This window comes from Polypterus senegalus, chromosome 5 (genome assembly GCF_016835505.1).
Source record: "Polypterus senegalus isolate Bchr_013 chromosome 5, ASM1683550v1, whole genome shotgun sequence".
NCBI classification, from domain to species: domain Eukaryota; kingdom Metazoa; phylum Chordata; class Cladistia; order Polypteriformes; family Polypteridae; genus Polypterus; species Polypterus senegalus.
The window spans coordinates 195,453,739-195,473,610 of record NC_053158.1 but is presented as its reverse complement, the minus strand read 5'-3'; the positions used below and the strand labels follow the sequence as shown (position 1 = coordinate 195,473,610).

Here is a 19,872-nt window from a genome sequence, read left to right as displayed (position 1 = left end):
AACTAACAAGGTCTGCCTAAAAGAGAGAGCTGCTAAAATGATGGAAAATTCTGAAAAAATTCAATGATAAACAACAAAAGCAGTTGGGTGTCAGGGATTTGGAGGAGATTAAAAAATATGGAAAAAAGGGATCTTTTGTAGAAGGAAAGTGAAAGAAAAGCATTGACCACTCCAAGTAATCAGTATATTGATTCATATCACAGCACAACCAAAGGAGAGGAAAGGTGAGAGAATGTCCAAAAAAACTGCAGCGGCATTTAATTACTAAAAGTCTTTTAATGGCACCCCTCTCCTTTCAAAGAAACCTACAAGAACTGCTCTGGTCAGATCTGATCAGATGTTTAGTGTTCTCTGAGTTGAAAGCCCTTTATCGATCCATGTTGACAGATAGCAAAGAGACTTTAATTGTTCTCAGCCTGGCATTTTTTCAGCAAGGATGTACATTTTTATTTATTTTTTTAAAATAATTCTTTAGGGGTTCCAGTAATTGTGCCCCTTGCTATTAATTCTTGAGAGTATACCGTATGCTCAACGTAAAATGAAACGTTCTTGTAGGAGTGATTTGTATTAGATAAATGGTAAGCAATTTCTCCAAACATTTTGAGGAATGTTTAAATCATTATATATACTGTTTATTTTATGTGTTTGTTTTTACCCATTTCATTTACGAGTGTGAATAATTCTAGAGTTGATTGTAGCTAGTAAATATTACTTGTTTAGCTATATTTGAATACTTATAATTTGAAATATTGGCGTCTCGGATATTAGTATACATACTGTATTAGCTTTAATGACCTGGTATTTAAATGAGGGGTAAGAGCTAATACAGTGTCTTATTACAAACGTTTCATGTTTTTACTGCCTGTGTGTAACCAGCAGGGGGTGTTAGCTCCTTTGTTGGAATGAGTTCTTTTGTAATTGCGGCGTGTTACATAACCCAAATCTACAGTATATAGATATGATATTAAAAGCGATACCCCTCCCTTAGTGATACGGCAGTAAGAAATCACATATGAGAAATAGCTTTGTTTAATGACGGCTTACGCTGCATGACAGACGAAGGAAGCCAATGACAAAAACCCAGTTTGAGAGTAGGGGCCCGATGTGTAGAGTCTGCCATTTTCGCCGTTGCATTGGAAGGATTTCAGGATCGGATGACGTTATCTCCCATCCCAAAGGTGTGCCGGGCAATGTTCCAAGACTTTATACTCTTTCTTCGTGTGCAGGCCCCCACTTAGGTGAATCATGCCATTCCAAACAAGGCAACAGAAGATACAGTTTCATGCTGAGTTTGACACACAGAAGTAGTATACAATGGTCATCAGTCCGTCTGCATGTTTCCCCAGCAGTCTTTTATCAGTCTTGTCTTATGCTTTGCCTGGCAGTTCTAAATGGTGAGCCCCTGTGCTAAATCTGGCTCTGTGTCAACTGTACATGTGAGGAGAAAGAAAAGTAGATTTATAAAATATATTTGTGTAGTGGACAGTGACATATTAAACTTATGTTCTGATTACACTCTGGACGTTGTAAACATTGCTTTACGATAGGGTTGGTGTTTTTTTTTTCTTGTTTTTACATTTTTAAACCTCTTGCGTTTTACCTTCTGCTTATAAACCAAAATGATAGAAATTTTAATATCTAGAATAATACTGCATTGATAAAACTAAACATAGGGCCACCCATAAAGTATTTGCTTTATATCAAAAAACTACGTGTGAAAACACCTCTTTCTGTATCTATTGTTCTGACAGCCAACACAACTATTATTAATGTGAATTTCCCCTTGGGATTTATAAAGTATCTATCTATCTATCTATCTGTCTATCTGTCTATCTATCTATCTATCTATCTATCTATCTATCTATCTATCTATCTATCTATCTATCTATCTCTTTGAAGTGGTTTAGCTGATTGATGTGAGTATCAGTTGCTCCTTATTGTTGCACTGACTGATAGTTTTTTCTTTTTGCTGACAGTAAAGAGGTTGTGAAGCTGAAAGATAATATTTCTCAGCCTCTGTCCTTCAGCATGGATTCCCCAAAGAGTTGTATATTATCACCAGTCTTTTATTTGTTTTATACATATTTTCATTTGCAGATTCTGTAACACTGGTCTGCATGAAGAAATGGCATAACAGAGCTGATGAAATGGCAAAGCCAAAATAAACTAAGATTGAAAGCTAAGTAAACAAAAGAATTGATGTTGGACTTTAGTAGGAGGCAAAAGGTCAGCAGTCAAAAGCCATGTTGTAGATGTAGAGATTTCCTGTGTAACATACAGTGTGAGGTCAGTCCATTTTAAAACATCTCAAATGGCGTTTGCTGACTATTAACAGGTAATATAAAGCCCTTATACTAACCCATGAAAATATCTGATTAAGTACATTTTGAAGAATGAAAAAAAAAATTAGATGTGATCAAATCCTTTTTAAAGAGTTGTATATTGGCCATCAGATTTTATTTAGAACACTAAGTGAAGTCATGATAGAGGGTTTTTATTTAAGCATGTTTCTTGCCCAAGTGCTGCCTTTCTAAATTAATTAATACTATAAGTCTGTTTAATTTTATTCTTTAGGCCTTGACACCATACTGAGCATAAACCCAAACTGTATGAAATTAAATGGCAAAAAAGAGAGCAGTGACAGTGGAGCAGAGTCTGACAAGGATGGAGAGGATGACATGGATGAGGAGGAGGATGATAAGAAAGGTAAATGCACAGAAAATGATTCATTCACATCTGAAAGTATTAATAAATATAAATGTACAGTAAATAACCTTATAGCAATTAACTAGTTATTGCTGAGAAAAGAGAAGAAAATACAGTGTCATTTGAGAGAGGCATTGGTGATCCTTCCGTTAAACTTGCATCATCTTAGCTAAATTTCCCTTCTGTTTTAACTAGTGCTGATATGTCCGTGTTAAAAGTTTTTACTGCACCTCATAGCTTCTTTAAAAGAAGATTTAAGCCATCCATCCATCCATTTTCCAACCCGCTATATCCTAACACAGGGTCATGGGGGTCTGCTGGAGCCAATCCCAGCCAGCACAGGGCGCAAGGCAGGGACAAATCCCGAGCAGGGCACCAGCAAGCACACACACGGGACAATTTAGGATCGCCAATGCACCTAACCTGCATGTCTTTGGACTGAAACCCACGCAGACACGGGGAGAACATGCCAACTCCATGCAGGGAGGACCCGGAAGCGAACCCAGGTCTCCTAACTGCCAGGCAGCAGCGCTACCACTGCGCTACCGTGCCACTCGTAAGAAGATTTAAAGATATTACTAAATGTCATCTGCAGTATTATAATAGATTATGAAAGTTTGAGGCCTGGCATACTGGTGTGTAATAGTCTAAAGGTATTAAAAGAGCACCCTTTTATCCGTTTCCCCTCTGGTTCTTAATTTGTGATTTTTTTCCTTTTTTTTCTTTCACTTCTAATCTGCACCAGTTTACATTAGTTAATTACAATAGGATTATTGTGCTCATTTAAACCTGCTACTTGTGCTGTGCCGTGTGTAACATTTGTGTGGGATGTAGAGGCACTGATAGAGGTGTTTTTTTCCTCTTTATGTTTTTTTAAACAGCCAGAAAATGACAAACCTAAATCACAGCAGATATATTAAAAATCAGTGGTTTAAATTTACAGATTCAAATTAGGGAATACTTCATTTTTTGCTGTGAAAAAAGGCTAGTTATTGTGATGAGGATGGACAGGATTAGAAATGAGTACATTAGAGGGTCAGCTCAACTTGGACGGTTGGGAGACAAAGTCAGAGAGGCGAGATTGCGTTGGTTTGGACATGTGCAGAGGAGAGATGCTGGGTATACTGGGAGCAGGATTCTAAGGATAGAGCTGCCAGGGAAGAGGAAAAGAGGAAGGCATAAGAGGAGGTTTATGGATGTGGTGAGAGAGGACATGCAGGTGATGGGTGTGACAGAGCAAGATGACGAGGACAGAAAGAGATGGAACAAGATGATCCGCTGTGGCAACCCTAACTGAATCAGCCAAAAGAAGAAGAAGAAGTAATTTATATGAATGGGAGCACACCTTCCTCTGATAGAATGTGTGATAATGCATTTAAAGGTTATGGCAATATGAAGCCCTCTCTAAGTATGCTGTCAGTGACAAAACATTTGCTTCATTGATGTAATGTGTATATTTTTTTTGGTAGAAGAATGAACCTTTGTCACCATTCTAAGAGTGAGCATACTTGTTTAATACACTTTGAATGCTGAGGTTTAGAGATCAGTGCTCTCATAATTAATTAAAATGGCTCCTGGTTTATACTGCATAAAAATAATCAAAATAAATTTAAAAGCATGTAAATGTGTCTATAATTGGCCCCATATCAGGTTTCAATTTAATTTTGTTTCAGATATTTTGGTGTCTGAATTTGAAAGCTCTTCAGCTTTGTCAGTCACATCATATACTGTAGTTCTTTCCTGTCATGTAAAACTGTCATCAACTTGCTGATACTACAAAGTGGAGTACAAGGCAACCTGCCCCTTTCAGGCCTAGTAAATCGGCTTGATAGTTTAATGCAATTAATTGGCCAAGTCTGCTCCCTCCTATATGATTGAGCCTGTTGCTCTGCATCCATTCCACTTATAATGAACATAATCAAATATATTGACATGTATGTTTAAATTAATCCCAAGAAATTATTAAAGGAACTGTGGGACTGAATGATGTGTGTTTTTGGTATTCCATTATAAGTAAACAATGGAATTACAGTAAGTACAGTACATCAGACAAGACATTTACTTCATGGATGCTATATCGGGTATACCCTTCAGGTGTATAGAGCCATGAAAATGTATCCACCTTAACCAGTTTTCTGCATTATTGCATATTTTTCACAGTGAGATATGTTGAGACCATGCAAACAAATAATTGCTTCTTTGCCACGACTATGCCACATACAGGAGGATTAAACACAACTAGATATTTTTTGTAGTTACTGATCTCTTACAGCACTTTGGAGTAATCTGTCTATACTAATAAAAGGCAAAGCACTCACTCACTCACACTCACACTCACACTCTCTCTCTCTAACATCCCGTGTAGGTAGAAGGCTGAAATTTGGCAGACTTATTCCTTACAGCTTACTTACAAAAGTTAAGCACGTTTTATTTTGAAATTCTACATAGCGATGAACTGCGTCCGCCATGTTGAACTGTCTTATTTAAGGCCCCATCTTCACGAAATTTGGTAGGCGGCTTCCCTGCGCTAACTGAAACCGATGTACATACTTATTTCGATGGTATGATGCCACTGTCGGCCACCATATTGAACTTTCCAACGTCCCTAATTCTCCAACTTCCCGTGTAGGTAGAAGGCTGAAATTTGGAAGGCTCATTCCTTACGGCTTACTTACAAAAGTTAAGCAGGTTTCATTTCGAAATTCTATGCATAACGGTCATAACGCGTTATTGTGTAGGTATTTTAGACTTACTTTACATTGTTCAGGTACCCGTTTCCCTTTATCATTCCAACCGTACCCGCATTAGCATGTCTATCAAGGTGATGACCATCGATCAAAGAACTGTCACTTACTGAGTGGTTTCCATGCCCGGAGATGGCACCTGCCTTTTCCATTCTCTTTGTTACATATTGCACGGCCATATCAGGCTCACTCTTGATATCTGGAGGAACATTGTGTCTTACAGTATGTATTGAATGACGGACAGGTTCAAGGTGTGGACTGATGACGGTACAGGAGATAATTATACTACACAGGAGCACTAGAAGAGTGAAATGCTTAAGCCCTTCACCTATGGTTCTGCATGTGAGTTGATGGCTGCCGCTGAATTGTTCGGTTGTCGCTTTCAAGTGTACCGCAATGGCCAAATATTTTACACCTTTGGACAACCGCCAATGCCTCTTAAACATCTTAGATTGACAGGTGACGATTTCAGTAGTGGACACTTTGATGTTTATGAATGTTTAAACTCTCAAAAGCTAGATGTGATTTTATCAATGAAACTGGTTGTGTGCTTACAACGCTTGACAGATGCCGAATGTCTCTTCAACACAAGTCCTACAAATACTGTCGTAATTGAAACAAACCATGAAACTCAAACCGATTATGACAGCAGCAATCCAAGCTGTGAGATTTGAAACAAGATTACTGTTCACATGGCCAACTGTACGTTAAATGCTCAAGAGTAAGCTCAGCGCACAGCTTGGTCATATTACAACCGGAGGGCTGAACTCACAATGTGGTATACAAAGAGATCCTTAACAAATAATTATTGGTATATTTTCCCTCAGTTTTAAAAGGTTTAATTTTCTTCTTAATAAAAATGTTAAGTCAGTACTTTGCCACTGCGAAGCGCGGGTATTTTGCTAGTATATATATAAAAGCCAAACACCACTGACTCACTCATCATGGAATCTCCTGAACCATGAGGACTTGGGACTTGAAATTTGGAGTGTATGTTACCCTTGGCCCCTAGGTGCTCGCTAAGAAACGGTTTTAAAAATTTTGTGGTCGAAGCACGTTCAGTTTGTATGTCTGTACGCATTTCACAAGAGAATTACTTTAACAGATTTAAATCTGGTTGTTTTCTATAATTTGTTTGAACTTTCCGGTTGATTTTGTAACTTTTCTCATTGCGTTAAGTACCAGAGTTCCCTTGCGGTACCAATGTATTTATGCAAATCCAGGAGAGTGGTTGCGGGCTGAGAGCAAGGGGGCGGGGCCTTCCTCAATGACTCACAAGCCTCTGTTCGAGTTAGTCTACGTCTCGCCACGTGTTGGAGTGCACCTTGCCCCCGCTTAGCTAGTGATACCTGTTTGTTCACAGACATTATCATCTACAGATTTGTAAGGAGCAACGTTTGATGTTTTTGAGAGCGAGATTTACAGGGTAGCTGCTGATTGCCAGAGATATCACGGCCATGTGCTTTTCTCCCCATGCAGGGAATGCTCTCCCATCAGAGCTGAAAACGATCAGATGTAGTGCCAACGTCTTGATTTTTAAAGTTCGTCCTGTTTCATTACTATGTGTGCGCAGCCATGGGGTACAGCTAGTATAAAATGTATCCGTCAACATTGCGTGTGCTGTATTTGCTGTACTTTGTGCTATAGCAAAAGTTTGTCTTGTGCATTTTATGCTAGGCTTGTTTCCTTAATGTCATTCTGCTGATCAAATACCATTTCTGTGTTTTATTTCCCTATACCCATCTAGATGATGAAAACTATGAAATACAGATGCAGCCCATGACAGAAGATGAGACAAAGCAGGTGAAAATCCTCCTTGCTAATGGCAATTCTGAAAAGGATGTTCCCTTCACTGACAACAGTGAGCATATAAAAAAGTCAATGCTGAATAGTGAAAAATCAGAAGAGATACTTAACCAAAAGAACCAGGCACTGGAATTTCCAGAATTACTGGAAATGAATGGTCACATAACCGGTAAGAGGCCACAGTATTTCAAGTTTCATTTATTCTTCTAACTGCAGCCTTTCTTTTAGTTGCTACCCCCTAGATCAGAAAATCGAGAGCTTAGTTGTAGTGGCTCTCTCCTCTATCTTCACCACTGTTCTTATGGCATCAATATATTGGTATCTTTTATCACTCATGAGCAAATTACTGGGGGCCTTATCTGTAAAGTACGGAAGCGTATTACTGCCACGACATAATAAAAAAAATATGCTCACTATCACGTTATAACATGAAAATATTACATTATAACGTGAAAACATCACGTTAAAACGAGAAATCGTATCATGTGATAACGTGAAAATATAAGATTATAGCGTGAAAACATCACGTTAAAGCGACAAATAGTATCACGTTAAAACGTAAAATCGCTGTTTGTTGAATAAGCATGAAGCCATATCATGAGCCTTGAAAAACCATCAATCGCTCCATTTATATATATTCCAAACGGCTTTAGTTTGTCATAAGAGTCAACATGCCACATAAAATTAGGTCCAGGATTAATGTACACGCGTCGCGTCAGTCGATTCCTCCGTCTTTGCTCAACACCACGGGGGTCTAGAAACTTTATTAAATGCCTCACCGTGGTTTGGGTCACAACATGCCCAGCTTGAATGCAGCTGAGATGGTGTAGCTTTTATCCATGGAGCCTTCCGTGCCCTTCCAGCTGGTCAATGAGAAATGATGCTACCTCCAAAATGTCGGACTGATTCTTTCTTCTGTAAAGCCCCATGTCTTTTAAAATTCTTCTCAGTGTACGCATACTTATTACAAAACCATCCACCTTAGTCAGCAGGAGCAGAATCTCTCCATGTCTGACCCCAAGCATAAAGTAGAATTTGATCAAGTCGTGTAAATGAGCCGTTTCTTTTGCAGATGTGCACTCCTCACTGGATAACCAAAAAAGTTTCACGTTATAACATGAAACTTTATCACGTAATTACGTGAAATAGTATCACGCTTTTAGCGTGATACTATTTGTCGGTTTAACGTGATGTTTTCACGTTATAATCTTATATTTTCACGTTATCACATGATACGATTTCTCGTTTTAACGTGATGTTTTCACGTTATAATGTAATATTTTCACGTTATAACGTGATAGTGAGCATATTTTTTTTATTATGTCGTGGCAGTAATACGCTTCCGTAGTAAAGCAAGTCACTGCTTTGGTAGAAAGAGAGCTTGATCTCTGGATTGCGACTTTTCATTTTGACCAAGGCACACTCATCTTGAAACTGCTTCAATGTGTGCTCGAGACCAGCCGTTTAAGGCCACCCACAGAACCAAACTGGTTATTCACTGAGCCTTTACTGAACCATAATATCTTGTGTATGATCATTGAAAACCAACTTCTAAACAAGGCAGATAGGGTTGAGAATTTCCTCAAACTATCCCTTTCCACCTTCTAAAAATATCTCCAGAACTGCTGAATGTTTTTGCTGATTTCCTGAGAACTTGATTGACATGCCACATTTACTTCATGATTCACAGAGAGGTGCCTAAAAGTGAGTTGCTTAGTGATAGCAGAGTAAGGGGAGGTCCTGGGAATGAATTTTCAACTTTGTTGTTTAAAATCCAGTGACTTGACCATTAGGCCACACTCCCTACATTCTTGAGAAAATTGTATTTAATATTTAACTTGGTTGAAGATTAAGAAGGTCTTCAACACTGTAATGGAGGTTTGAATAGTATTCTTAGGAATAGGAGATTAAACTGCAATGTAACGTAACATACATTCTGAAAATAGTATTTCTGTGGAAGCTTTTATACAATGTTTTATAATAGGATGTCGCTATTTTCAAGTACAGTTTCCTCTTTCATATTATAGAACCCATTGAAGATGTGGGTAACCTGCACCACTTAACAAGTGACTCTGATAGTGAAGTATACTGTGATTCCATGGAGCAATTTGGCCAAGATGAGGTGAGGATTCGCCTTGAGGTATGATCTCTTTGCAGTGACCTTTATTTGATTTCAGCAGGCGACCTTCCAGATACCAGCACAGACCCTTAGCCTCAGAGCCACCACCACTCTGCCTCGGTGTTGTGGAACGTTTTCTCATGGTGTTATATAAATTCTGAGATGTACATTTATACAGGGTGGTTCATGAAAACGGAGCCCTGCTCTGGTTTTAGCTGCAGCAAATATAGTCTGGTAAAACTCGCATAACTTCCCCTAGCATTTTGTTTTGTTTATTTAGTTACTTCAGCTTTAAGCTTGCTGGAAAGAAGACATGTCATGTTCACTGAAACAGCTAATTTCAGTTGTGGAGGTGTGTGTTTGTACAGTTGATGTGCAGAGGATTCATGAAATAATATCCCATTAAAAATGCTTCTGTGAAACACAAAGTTTAGCAGTTGGTGAAAAGGTTAATAATTATTAAACGTTCTGCGAGTAGTACACAGAAAACAAGCAACCCTTTAGTACATATTGTCCTTAGACAGATGTATCCTGGTAATTGTGACTAATAAGGATGACTCCTTATTGACCCTAAAAACTGTTATACCTAGAAATTGATTTTGCAGTTATCACAAAAGATTGGCTGAGGTCTGTTTTCATAAACGTATTATAGCACCCAGACTTTGCATCTTTTACAATGCACTGTAATACCATTTAATAATTCTCTTTCCAAGTGTAATCTAAAATTTGTAATTCTTTACTACTAATACATCTCTTAAGGATAGTGACAGAACACAGGTTTGCTTTTTCACATGCCACCCTGTATACAGTGGTGTGAAAAACTATTTGCCCCCTTCCTGATTTTATATTCTTTTGCATGTTTGTCACACAAAATGTTTCTGATCATCAAACACATTTAACCATTAGTCAAATATAACACAAGTAAACACAAAATGCAGTTTTTAAATGATGGTTTTTATTATTTAGGGAGAAAAAAAATCCAAACCTACATGGCCCTGTGTGAAAAAGTAATTGCCCCCTTGTTAAAACATAACCTAACTGTGGTGTATCACACCTGAGTTCAATTTCCGTAGCCACCCCCAGGCCTGATTACTGCCACACCTGTTTCAATCAAGAAATCACTTAAATAGGAGCTGCCTGACACAGAGAAGTAGACCAAAAGCACCTCAAAAGCTAGACATCATGCCAAGATCCAAAGAAATTCAGGAACAAATGAGAACAGAAGTAATTGAGATCTATCAGTCTGGTAAAGGTTATAAAGCCATTTCTAAAGCTTTGGGACTCCAGCGAACCACAGTGAGAGCCATTATCCACAAATGGCAAAAACATGGAACAGTGGTGAACCTTCCCAGGAGTGGCCGGCCGACCAAAATTACTCCAAGAGCGCAGAGACGACTCATCCAAGAGGTCACAAAAGACCCCAGGACAACGTCTAAAGAACTGCAGGCCTCACTTGCCTCAATTAAGGTCAGTGTTCACGACTCCACCATAAGAAAGAGACTGGCAAAACGGCCTGCATGGCAGATTTCCAAGACGCAAACCACTGTTAAGTAAAAGAACATTAGGGCTCGTCTCAATTTTGCTAAGAAACATACATACAACAAAAGTTGAACTTTCTGGAAGGCAAATGTCCCGTTACATCTGGCGTAAAAGGAACACAGCATTTCAGAAAAAGAGCATCATACCAACAGTAAAATATGGTGGTGGTAGTGTAAATCCACCTCTGAATGGCTGAAGAAAAACAAAATGAAGACTTTGGAGTGGCCTAGTCAAAGTCCTGACCTGAATCCAATTGAGATGCTATGGCATGACCTTAAAAAGGCGGTTCATGCTAGAAAACCCTCAAATAAAGCTGAATTACAACAATTCTGCAAAGATGAGTGGGCCAAAATTCCTCCAGAGCTGTAAAGACTCATTGCAAGTTATCGCAAACGCTTGATTGCAGTTATTGCTGCTAAGGGTGGCCCAACCAGTTATTAGGTTCAGGGGGGCAATTACTTTTTCACACAGGGCCATGTAGGTTTGGATTTTTTTCCCTAAATAATAAAACCATCATTTAAAAACTGCATTTTGTGTTTACTTGTGTTATATTTGACTAATGGTTAAATGTGTTTGATGATCAGAAACATTTTGTGTGACAAACATGCAAAAGAATAAGAAATCAGGAAGGGGGCAAATAGTTTTTCACACCACTGTAAGTATATTTGTGTAAAGACTATTCAGTAGTTCAGGGGTCCTCAATGACAGTCCTGGAGGGCCACTGTGACTGCAGGTTTTAAATCTAACCCAGATGCTTAATAAGAAAGCCATTCTTGCCAATAATTTAATTTCATAGCTTGTTCGTGCTTTAACTCTGCTATGTCAGTTCATTCTCATATCCAAGATTTTCTTCCCCTTTCTTAGGATGTCATCCAAATGATCTGAAGGCTAAAATGGAGGAGTAATTCCAAGTATTTAATTAAACCCAGTAGCGCATGATAAATACACACAGAGGTGTAAATGGTAACAAGCTAAATGGAGAAGTGCTGGTCTCTTTTGTCATTTGCATGTTATTGCTAATTAGGAGCAATTCAACACCAAGACTATAGCTGATTAAGACTAAAATAAGCAATAAGGGTTCAAAATCTTAACGAGTGAGACAACTAAAGTGAAGCAGAAGTGTTACTTGAGCAGTAAGTGCTTCTTATTGAGCAATTGGGTTGGAGCAAAAATCTGCAGCCACTGTGGGCCTCCAGGACCGTGATTGAGGACCCCTGCAGTAGATTCAGACATTATTTAGACCCCTTCACTTTCTGCACATTTTATGATGTTGTAGATATAATTTTAAATGGATCATTTTTGGATTTTTGTCCATTAATCTCCACTCCGTAACTCCAAAGGACAACGTGAAAACATTTTCAGAAAAGTTTGCAAATTTATTAAAAATGTAAAATTCAAGTCTCTCATTTGTATAAGCATTTATACCCCTTGATGAGGCACTCCCAAGTTGCTGTCAGGTTCATCCTATTTGCTTTTATTCTGCTTGAGATATGTTTAGAAGTCGATTGGAGTCCACCTATGGGAAACTGAATTGATTGGACATCGTTTAGAAAGGCATACACCAGTGTACATTCGGACCCGCGGTTCATGCTGCATGCCTCTGTACCTCCACGATCAAAACTGTGGTGAGGCAAGAAACAGAAAAACATTCCTAAAGCTTTGAGTGTTCCCAGGAGATCAGTGGCCTCAATAATCCTGGCAAGGACTCTTCTTAGAATTGGCTGTTTAGCCAAACTGAGTAACCTGGCAAGAAGGGCCTTGAACAGGGAGGTGACCAAGAACTCTATGGTCTCTCTAGCATGAGTTTCAGAAGCCGTTGCTGGGATGGGAGAACCTGCCAGGAGGATAATCTTCTCCACAGCACTTCATCAATCAGCCGTTTATGGTAGAGTGCTAGAAAATAAGTTACAAAATAAGCAGGTTAAGTAACTTGCTAAGGATCACACAGTGACTTGGGATTAGAGTTGAATGAGTGGTCTTATGGTTTTTGTTTTATACCAGCACCACATTCTTGACAAAACCTGATTTATTTGTGTCTGTATTATTTTCCCTGTATAGTGTTCTGAAGTATTCATAAATCACTCATTCAGGCCAACTGAAGGAAATCCAACCAAAATCTTGTCAAAAATCGACACGTGTAAACATTCCTTTTGTGAGCCTGAATTTTCCTTGAGTGTCATACAAGGTGGAGCTGAGGGAGTAAAATGTGGTGGCGAAGATGGAAAGTCGGGAGGAAATGGAGGACACCGAGAACGAATGATGCAAGGCAAACATGATTATTCAGCTCTCAGACGTGGAGGAAGGGGTGAGTAATCACAATTGATGACACCGTCAGTGAAACTCATAGGAGTACCAAGAGCACTCAAAAATACACATTACACTTCACAACTTTATTTTTCTGTTCTGTAATGATATTTGGCATATGAAATATATTTGCTACTGAGGGGGCCTGTGGTGACTACGCGTTCCGTGCAGTAAAACAAAAAACACAGTATTTTAACCCTTAAACCGCCGGAACCGGCTATAGTCAGTTCCCAATGCAATTTGCCAGCACGCCGGAGCCAAGTACGGTGGGTACGGAAAGTATTCAGACCCCCTTCAATTTTTCACTGTTTGTTATATTGCAGCCATTTGCTAAAATCATTTAAATTAATTAATCACAGCACCCCATATTGACAGACAAAAAGAATGTTTGAAATTGTTGCAGATTTACTAAAAAAGAGAAACGGAAATATCACATGGTCCTAAGTATTCAGACCCTTTGCTCAGTATTTAGTAGAAGCACCCTTTTGAGCTAATACAGCCATGAGTCTTCTTGGGAAAGATGCAACAAGTTTTTCACACCTGGATTTGGGGATCCTCTGCCATTCCTCCTTGCAGATCCTCTCCAGTTCTGTCAGGTTGGATAGTAAACGTTGATGGACAGCCATTTTTAGGTCTCTCCAGAGATGCTCAATTGGGTTTAAGTCATTGCTCTGGCTGGGCCATTCAAGAACAGTCACAGAGTTGTTGTGAAGCCACTCCTTTGTTATTTTAGCTGTGTGCTTAGGGTCATTCACTGTCTTGTTGGAAGGTAAACCTTCGGCCCAGTCTGAGGTCCTTAGCACTCTGGAGAAGGTTTTTTTTCAGGATATCCCTCTACTTGGCCGCATTCATCTTTCACTCGATTGCAACCAGTCGTCCTGTCCCTGCAGCTGAAAAACACCCCCACAGCATGATGCTGCCACCGCCATGCTTCACTGTGGGGACTGTATTGGACAAGTGATGAGCAGTGCCTGGTTGTCTCCACACATACCGCTTAGAATTAAGGCCAAAAAGTTCTATCTTGGAGTTTGTTAAAATACACCTGAAGGACTCTGAGATGGTGAGAAATAAGATTTTCTGGTCTGATGAGACAATGACCCTAAGCACACAGCTAAAATAACGAAGGAGTGGCTTCACAACAACTCTGTAACTGTTCTTGAATGGCCCAGCCAGAGCCCTGACTTAAACCCAATTGAGTATCTCTGGAGAGACCTAAAAATGGCTGTCCACCAACGTCTACCATCCAACCTGACAGAACTGGAGAGGATCTGCAAGGAGGAATGGCAGAGGATCCCCAAATCCAGGTGTGAAAAACTTGTTGCATCTTTCCCAAGAAGACTCATGGCTGTATTAGCTCAAAAGGGTGCTTCTCCTAAATACTGAGCAAAGGGTCTGAATACTTAGGACCATGTGATATTTCAGTTTTTCTTTTTAAATAAATCTGCAACAATTTCAAAAATTCTTTTTTTTTTGTCTGTCAATATGGGCTGCTGTGTGTACATTAATGAGGAAAAAAATTAATTTAAATGATTTTAGCAAATGGCTGCAATATAACAAAGAGTGAAAAATTGAAGGGGGTCTGAATACTTTCCGTACCCACTGTATATTCGTAAAAGTACATTCGTTGAACGACGCAACTGGCTAGAGTCAGTTTCTAGTGCAATTTGGAAGCATGCCGAAGTCGAGTATATGCGGCAACATACATTCGGCGACATTACATTCATTGACCTCCACAAACGGCTAAAGTTGTTTCTCAGTGCAATTTGCCAGCACGCTGGAGCCGAGTATATTCGGCGATGTATGTTCATTGAGTGCTGCAACCGGCTATAGTCGTGCCTCAGTGCAGTTTGCCAGCATGCAGGGGGCGAGTATATTCGGCAACATACATTCTTTGAACCCCGCAACCGGCTATATTTGCTTCACAGAGCAATTTGCCAGCACACCGGAGCTGATCAGTCAGTGTCGAATATTTGTTGAGCAGCCAGCTCACGATCACTGCCGGCCCAAGCAGAACTGCAGCACCAGTGTCTCAGGGATTCAGCTGCTGCACTAGATGGGCCTGCAGTCATCAGCGTTGGCCTCTGTGTGTTTGCGTGCAGCCAATTCAAGCACAGTTAGCTCAGTGATTTACTGAATTTCATCAATGGTGTCAGTTGCACCTTGAACATATAATAATAGATTGTTACAGTAGTTTTTTTTTTTTAACAGTTTTTACAGTTCATTGGCACAGTGTAAAGTGATCAGTGTTGCAGTAAGTGCGATGAAAATTCCCAGTATTTCTGGAGCTTAGTAGAGCGAGATAACTATAAGAATCTTCACCAAGCTGCTCTGAAAATGACTGCTTTGTTTGGGTCTCCATACCTCTGTGGGTCTGACGTGAATGTCATGAAGTCAAAGTTCCGAGCAAGACTGACAGACGAACATTGAAATGACTCCATAAGAGTGAACCTCAGTGGCTCCGCTCCACCAAACACCTCAGTGCCAGTCATCTGACTAACTAAACAACGCATCACACCTGCAACTGGACATGTGAAAATAAAGTGACACAGTGACATGTGACAAAATGACAAATGAATACGTCACATCTGTGTATTTGGAATTGCATTGTTTTGTTTTGACAGCATTCGTGTTTTAATTCAATAGTGTGAGATACACCAGAACATGAATACAAACAGACAAAATGCACTTGCAGGTGAATTCAATATTTTTTGTGATGTTTTAATGAAAAATGTGAGTTGTGGACACCAACATTTTGTAAATGTTCAGGCAAAACAAGCTTATTCATTTGTTTGGGTTCTTTGTTCTTTATTTCGCCTTATACAATTTCTCGTATTAGGAATGTGTTAGTTTTCGCATTCTCCTTGGGGTCAGAGCGCAGAGTCAGCCATTGTACAGCAACCCTGGAGCAATTGAAGGTTAAGTGCTTTGCTCAAGGGCCCAGCAGAGCTGGGTCTCTTTTGGCAGTGATGGGGATTCGAACTGGCAACCTTTGGGATACCAGCACAGATCCTTAGCCTCAGAGCCACCACTCTGCCCCTGGGTTGAAATAAGCCATGAGAATAAACGTTAGAAAACATGAGTAGCTCTCGGCCATTTTCATTTTGTAAAAGTAGCTCTCGGGGGAATAAAGGTTGGAGACCCCTGCTATACAGCAATATGAAACACTTTAAAAGGGGTCTTAGAGAAAACTGCATGATTGCATGCCATATGCAACATGTTTCACATAATAATGAACCAGTCCATTTTTAAAAAAGATAGGTTTGACACCCTTGTTGTATCTTTAGTGATTTAAGGATTTTCAGTCATCAGGTGGGCTCCCAGGAAGTTTACTAGGGCTCGCTGTTGAAAACCACTGACCTAGTAGGAGCTAACATCTGTGTAAGAAACATCAACCACGGTGATAGAAAAATTGTAACAATAATTTTAGGTATGCTCCATTTTAGGGGTTAGGTTTTTTGGCTCATTTTCCTTTTTGACTGTGAAAATGTCTTCAGTTAGTCTCAACGTTTTACAGACAATCTAAGCTATTATGTCCTACTCCACTATAACTCAGCTGTAAAATGTAATGTGTGCATGTGGTCTAAATTGTAAAGAAAGGTCTGTTAAAGTATAAGTCCTTATTTGTCTAATGAGAGCAGTTTGGAAAAAATTTTGATCACAACTAATGTCTTTGCTTTTTTAAATCACTGTTGGTATTATTTTAATTTAAACAGGTTCTAAAATGCAAGCTTCAGATGAAGAGGCCTGGGGCTTCCAACAAGGAAGTGGTGGTGATGGCGAGCGCAGGGGAACAGAAAACATAATGAAGGGTGGCGTCCTTAATGAACAAATTGCTGTAACCCTCATCAGACTGCAAGAAGACATGCATAGCGTGTTACTGAGGCTGAACACCCTGGAAGCGCTATCAGCCTCTCAAGTAAGTGCCTAAAAAACAGTTTCTTAACATAAAAACAACGCCTACAGTTTATAATGTTGAATGCATGTAACATTACCTTGCATTTGAGAGTGTAACAGATTAGATAGGTGTGACTACAATTTCTTAATCAGCATATAGTATATGTTAAAATCTAAAGACTATGTCACATTACACAACTTTCCAGTGATTTTTCAGTTGTAGACTTTGTCAGTCGTGTAGTGTCATGTAGTCTGATATACCAAGTGCCTCACTGGCCCACCACTTGCCCTGACAAAATCCAAACAGTTTGATTTTGTCTTAAGTCATTGGGGTTTGGGGACAGGCTGTGTGTCCATAAGAGCTGAGACCAATGAGTGCTCAGCCAGAAGTACATTGCATATAATACTGCAATGAGGAATAAGGATCATGGGGGTTTTGGACCTGACAAACAGAAGACAGGCTCATCTTCTGGTGTCTCATATTTTACGTACTACTACTATAGATTCATTAAGAGATCCTTACAGTTTTCTGTGTTATATTAACCAAATATATTTTCTTTTATATTTTATTTTTAGGCCAGATCACAGGCACTTTCTTCGAATTACCACCTGCAACCTCATGAGCATAAGGTAAGATTTTAAACTTGCTTGCAGGTGCAAGAAAACAAACCTAGAGAAATGTACGAAGTAAAAATTAGAGGTTAGTCCAAAAATATGTTTGATTATTGTAAAAAGGCAACCTCTCAGTGAAAATAAACAACACAAATCATTCTTGTGAGTCAAACTGTGTAGAGAATTAAAAAAAAAAAGATTTAATAATCAATATAAACAGAAAGACATAGTAAAGGCATTTAATAACTGCTTAATAAAAGTTAGAAGGAGAACCTTCCAGAAGGTCAACCATCTCTGCAGCAATCCACCAATCAGGCCTGTATGGTAGAGTGGCCAGACAGAAGCCACTCCTTAGTAAAAGGCACATGGCAGCCCACCTGGAGTTTGCCAAAAGGCACCTGAAGGACTCTCAGACCATGAGAAAGAAAATTCTCTGATGAGACAAAGATTGAACTCTTTGGTGTGAATGCCAGGCGTCATGTTTGAAAGAAACCAGGCACCGCTCATCACCAGGCCAGTACCATCCCTACAGTGAAGCATAGTGGTGGCAGCATCATGCTGTGGGGATGGAACTGGGAGACTAGTCAGGATAAAGGGAAAGATGACTGCAGCAATGTACAGAGACATCCTGGATGAAAACCTGCTCCAGAGTGCTCTTGACCTCAGACTGGGGCGATGGTCCATCTTTCAGCAAAGGAGTGACTATCAAAGGAGTGACTTCAGGACAACTCTATGAATGTCCTTGAGTGGCCCAGCCAGAGCCCAGACTTGAATCCGATTGCACATCTCTGGAGAGATCTTAAAATGGCTGTGCACCGACGCTTCCCATCCAACCTGATGGAGCTTGAGAGGTGCTGCAAAGAGGAATGGGTGAAACTGGCCAAGGATACGTGTGCCAAGCTTGTGGCATCATATTCAAAAAGACTTGAGGCTGGAATTGCTGCCAAAGGTGCATCGACAAAGTATTGAGCAAAGGCTGTGAATACTTATGGACATGGGATTTCTCAGTTTTTTTATTTTTAATAAACTTGCAACAATCAAGTAAACTTTTTTCACGTTGTCATTATGGGGTGTTGTGTGTAGAATTCTGAGAATAAAAATGAATTTAATCCATTTTGGAATGAGGCTGTAACATAACAAAATGTGGAAAAAGTGAGAGTGTGAATAATTTCCAGATGCACTGTAAGTCGTGGTCTGATTGTATGACCGATTTTTCAGGTTTCAAGACCCGACTTGCACGTGAGTATATATGGTACGATGAAAGTCATTGCATGTGCAGAAATATAATTTCTAAGAAGCAATTTTAGGTTAACTGCTAATAAGTAGGTTTGGTTAGCTTATAGATAATATTTTTATTTAATAATTTAAAAAGATCTCTTTGCCTCAACTTTGTTTCTGATTTTCTATGTGCCTTTAATCAGCTGCTTATTCAGTAATTGTTTGGGTAAGCTAAAAATGTGCCATAGTGCCGAGGAATGTCAATTACTGGTGAAATTCAACAAAGCTTTAATTCTGGATGATGTATCCACTGCAGTGTCAGGACACTTGTCACAACCACTGGGTATGAAAAATAGTACAGTAATCCCTCCTCGATCGCGGGGGTTGCGTTCCAGAACCCCCCGCGATAGACGAAAATCCGCGAAGTAGAAATCATATGTTTGTGTGGTTATTTTTATATATTTTAAGCCCTTATAAACTCTCCCACACTGTTAACATTATTAGAGCCCTCTAGACATGAAATAACACCCTTTAGTCAAAAGTTTAAACTGTCCTCCATGACAAGACAGAGATGACAGTTCTTTCTCACAATTAAAAGAATGCAAATAGATCTTCTCTTCAGGAGCAGAAAATTTCAGAGGGAGAGAGAGAGAGAGGCTCGCAAAGAAAAGCAAACAATCAAAAAATCTATACTTGTGCGTTTAAGTTTGCCGTGGCATTTTTAGAGGAGCGTCAGGATCTTTTAAGCAAACAGCCTCTGTGCAAACAGCCCCTCTGCTCACATCTCCTCCGTCAGGCGCAGAGAACGTCGGAGAGAGAGAGCGAGATTAAAGCAACAATCAAAAATCAATACGTGTGCTTTTAAATATGCCGAGCACCGCAATAAAGCAGCATTTTTTAGAGGAGCGTCAGTATCTTTTAAGCAAACAG

General features: G+C 39.5%; 1 protein-coding gene across 2 annotated transcripts in view; it reads left to right on the top strand.

Annotated features, from left to right (window-relative positions):
- Nucleotides 1-19,872, top strand: part of acbd5a (acyl-CoA binding domain containing 5a) — a 58,660-nt gene that overhangs the window by 33,197 nt on the left and 5,591 nt on the right. For both annotated transcript variants that reach the window (XM_039753899.1, XM_039753898.1), the window contains 6 exons: nucleotides 2,575-2,706; nucleotides 7,198-7,425; nucleotides 9,284-9,378; nucleotides 12,973-13,219; nucleotides 16,932-17,134; nucleotides 17,689-17,742. In XM_039753899.1, coding sequence (XP_039609833.1) covers nucleotides 2,575-2,706; nucleotides 7,198-7,425; nucleotides 9,284-9,378; nucleotides 12,973-13,219; nucleotides 16,932-17,134; nucleotides 17,689-17,742 — 959 coding nt within the window. The remainder of the gene's footprint in view (nucleotides 1-2,574; nucleotides 2,707-7,197; nucleotides 7,426-9,283; nucleotides 9,379-12,972; nucleotides 13,220-16,931; nucleotides 17,135-17,688; nucleotides 17,743-19,872) is intronic.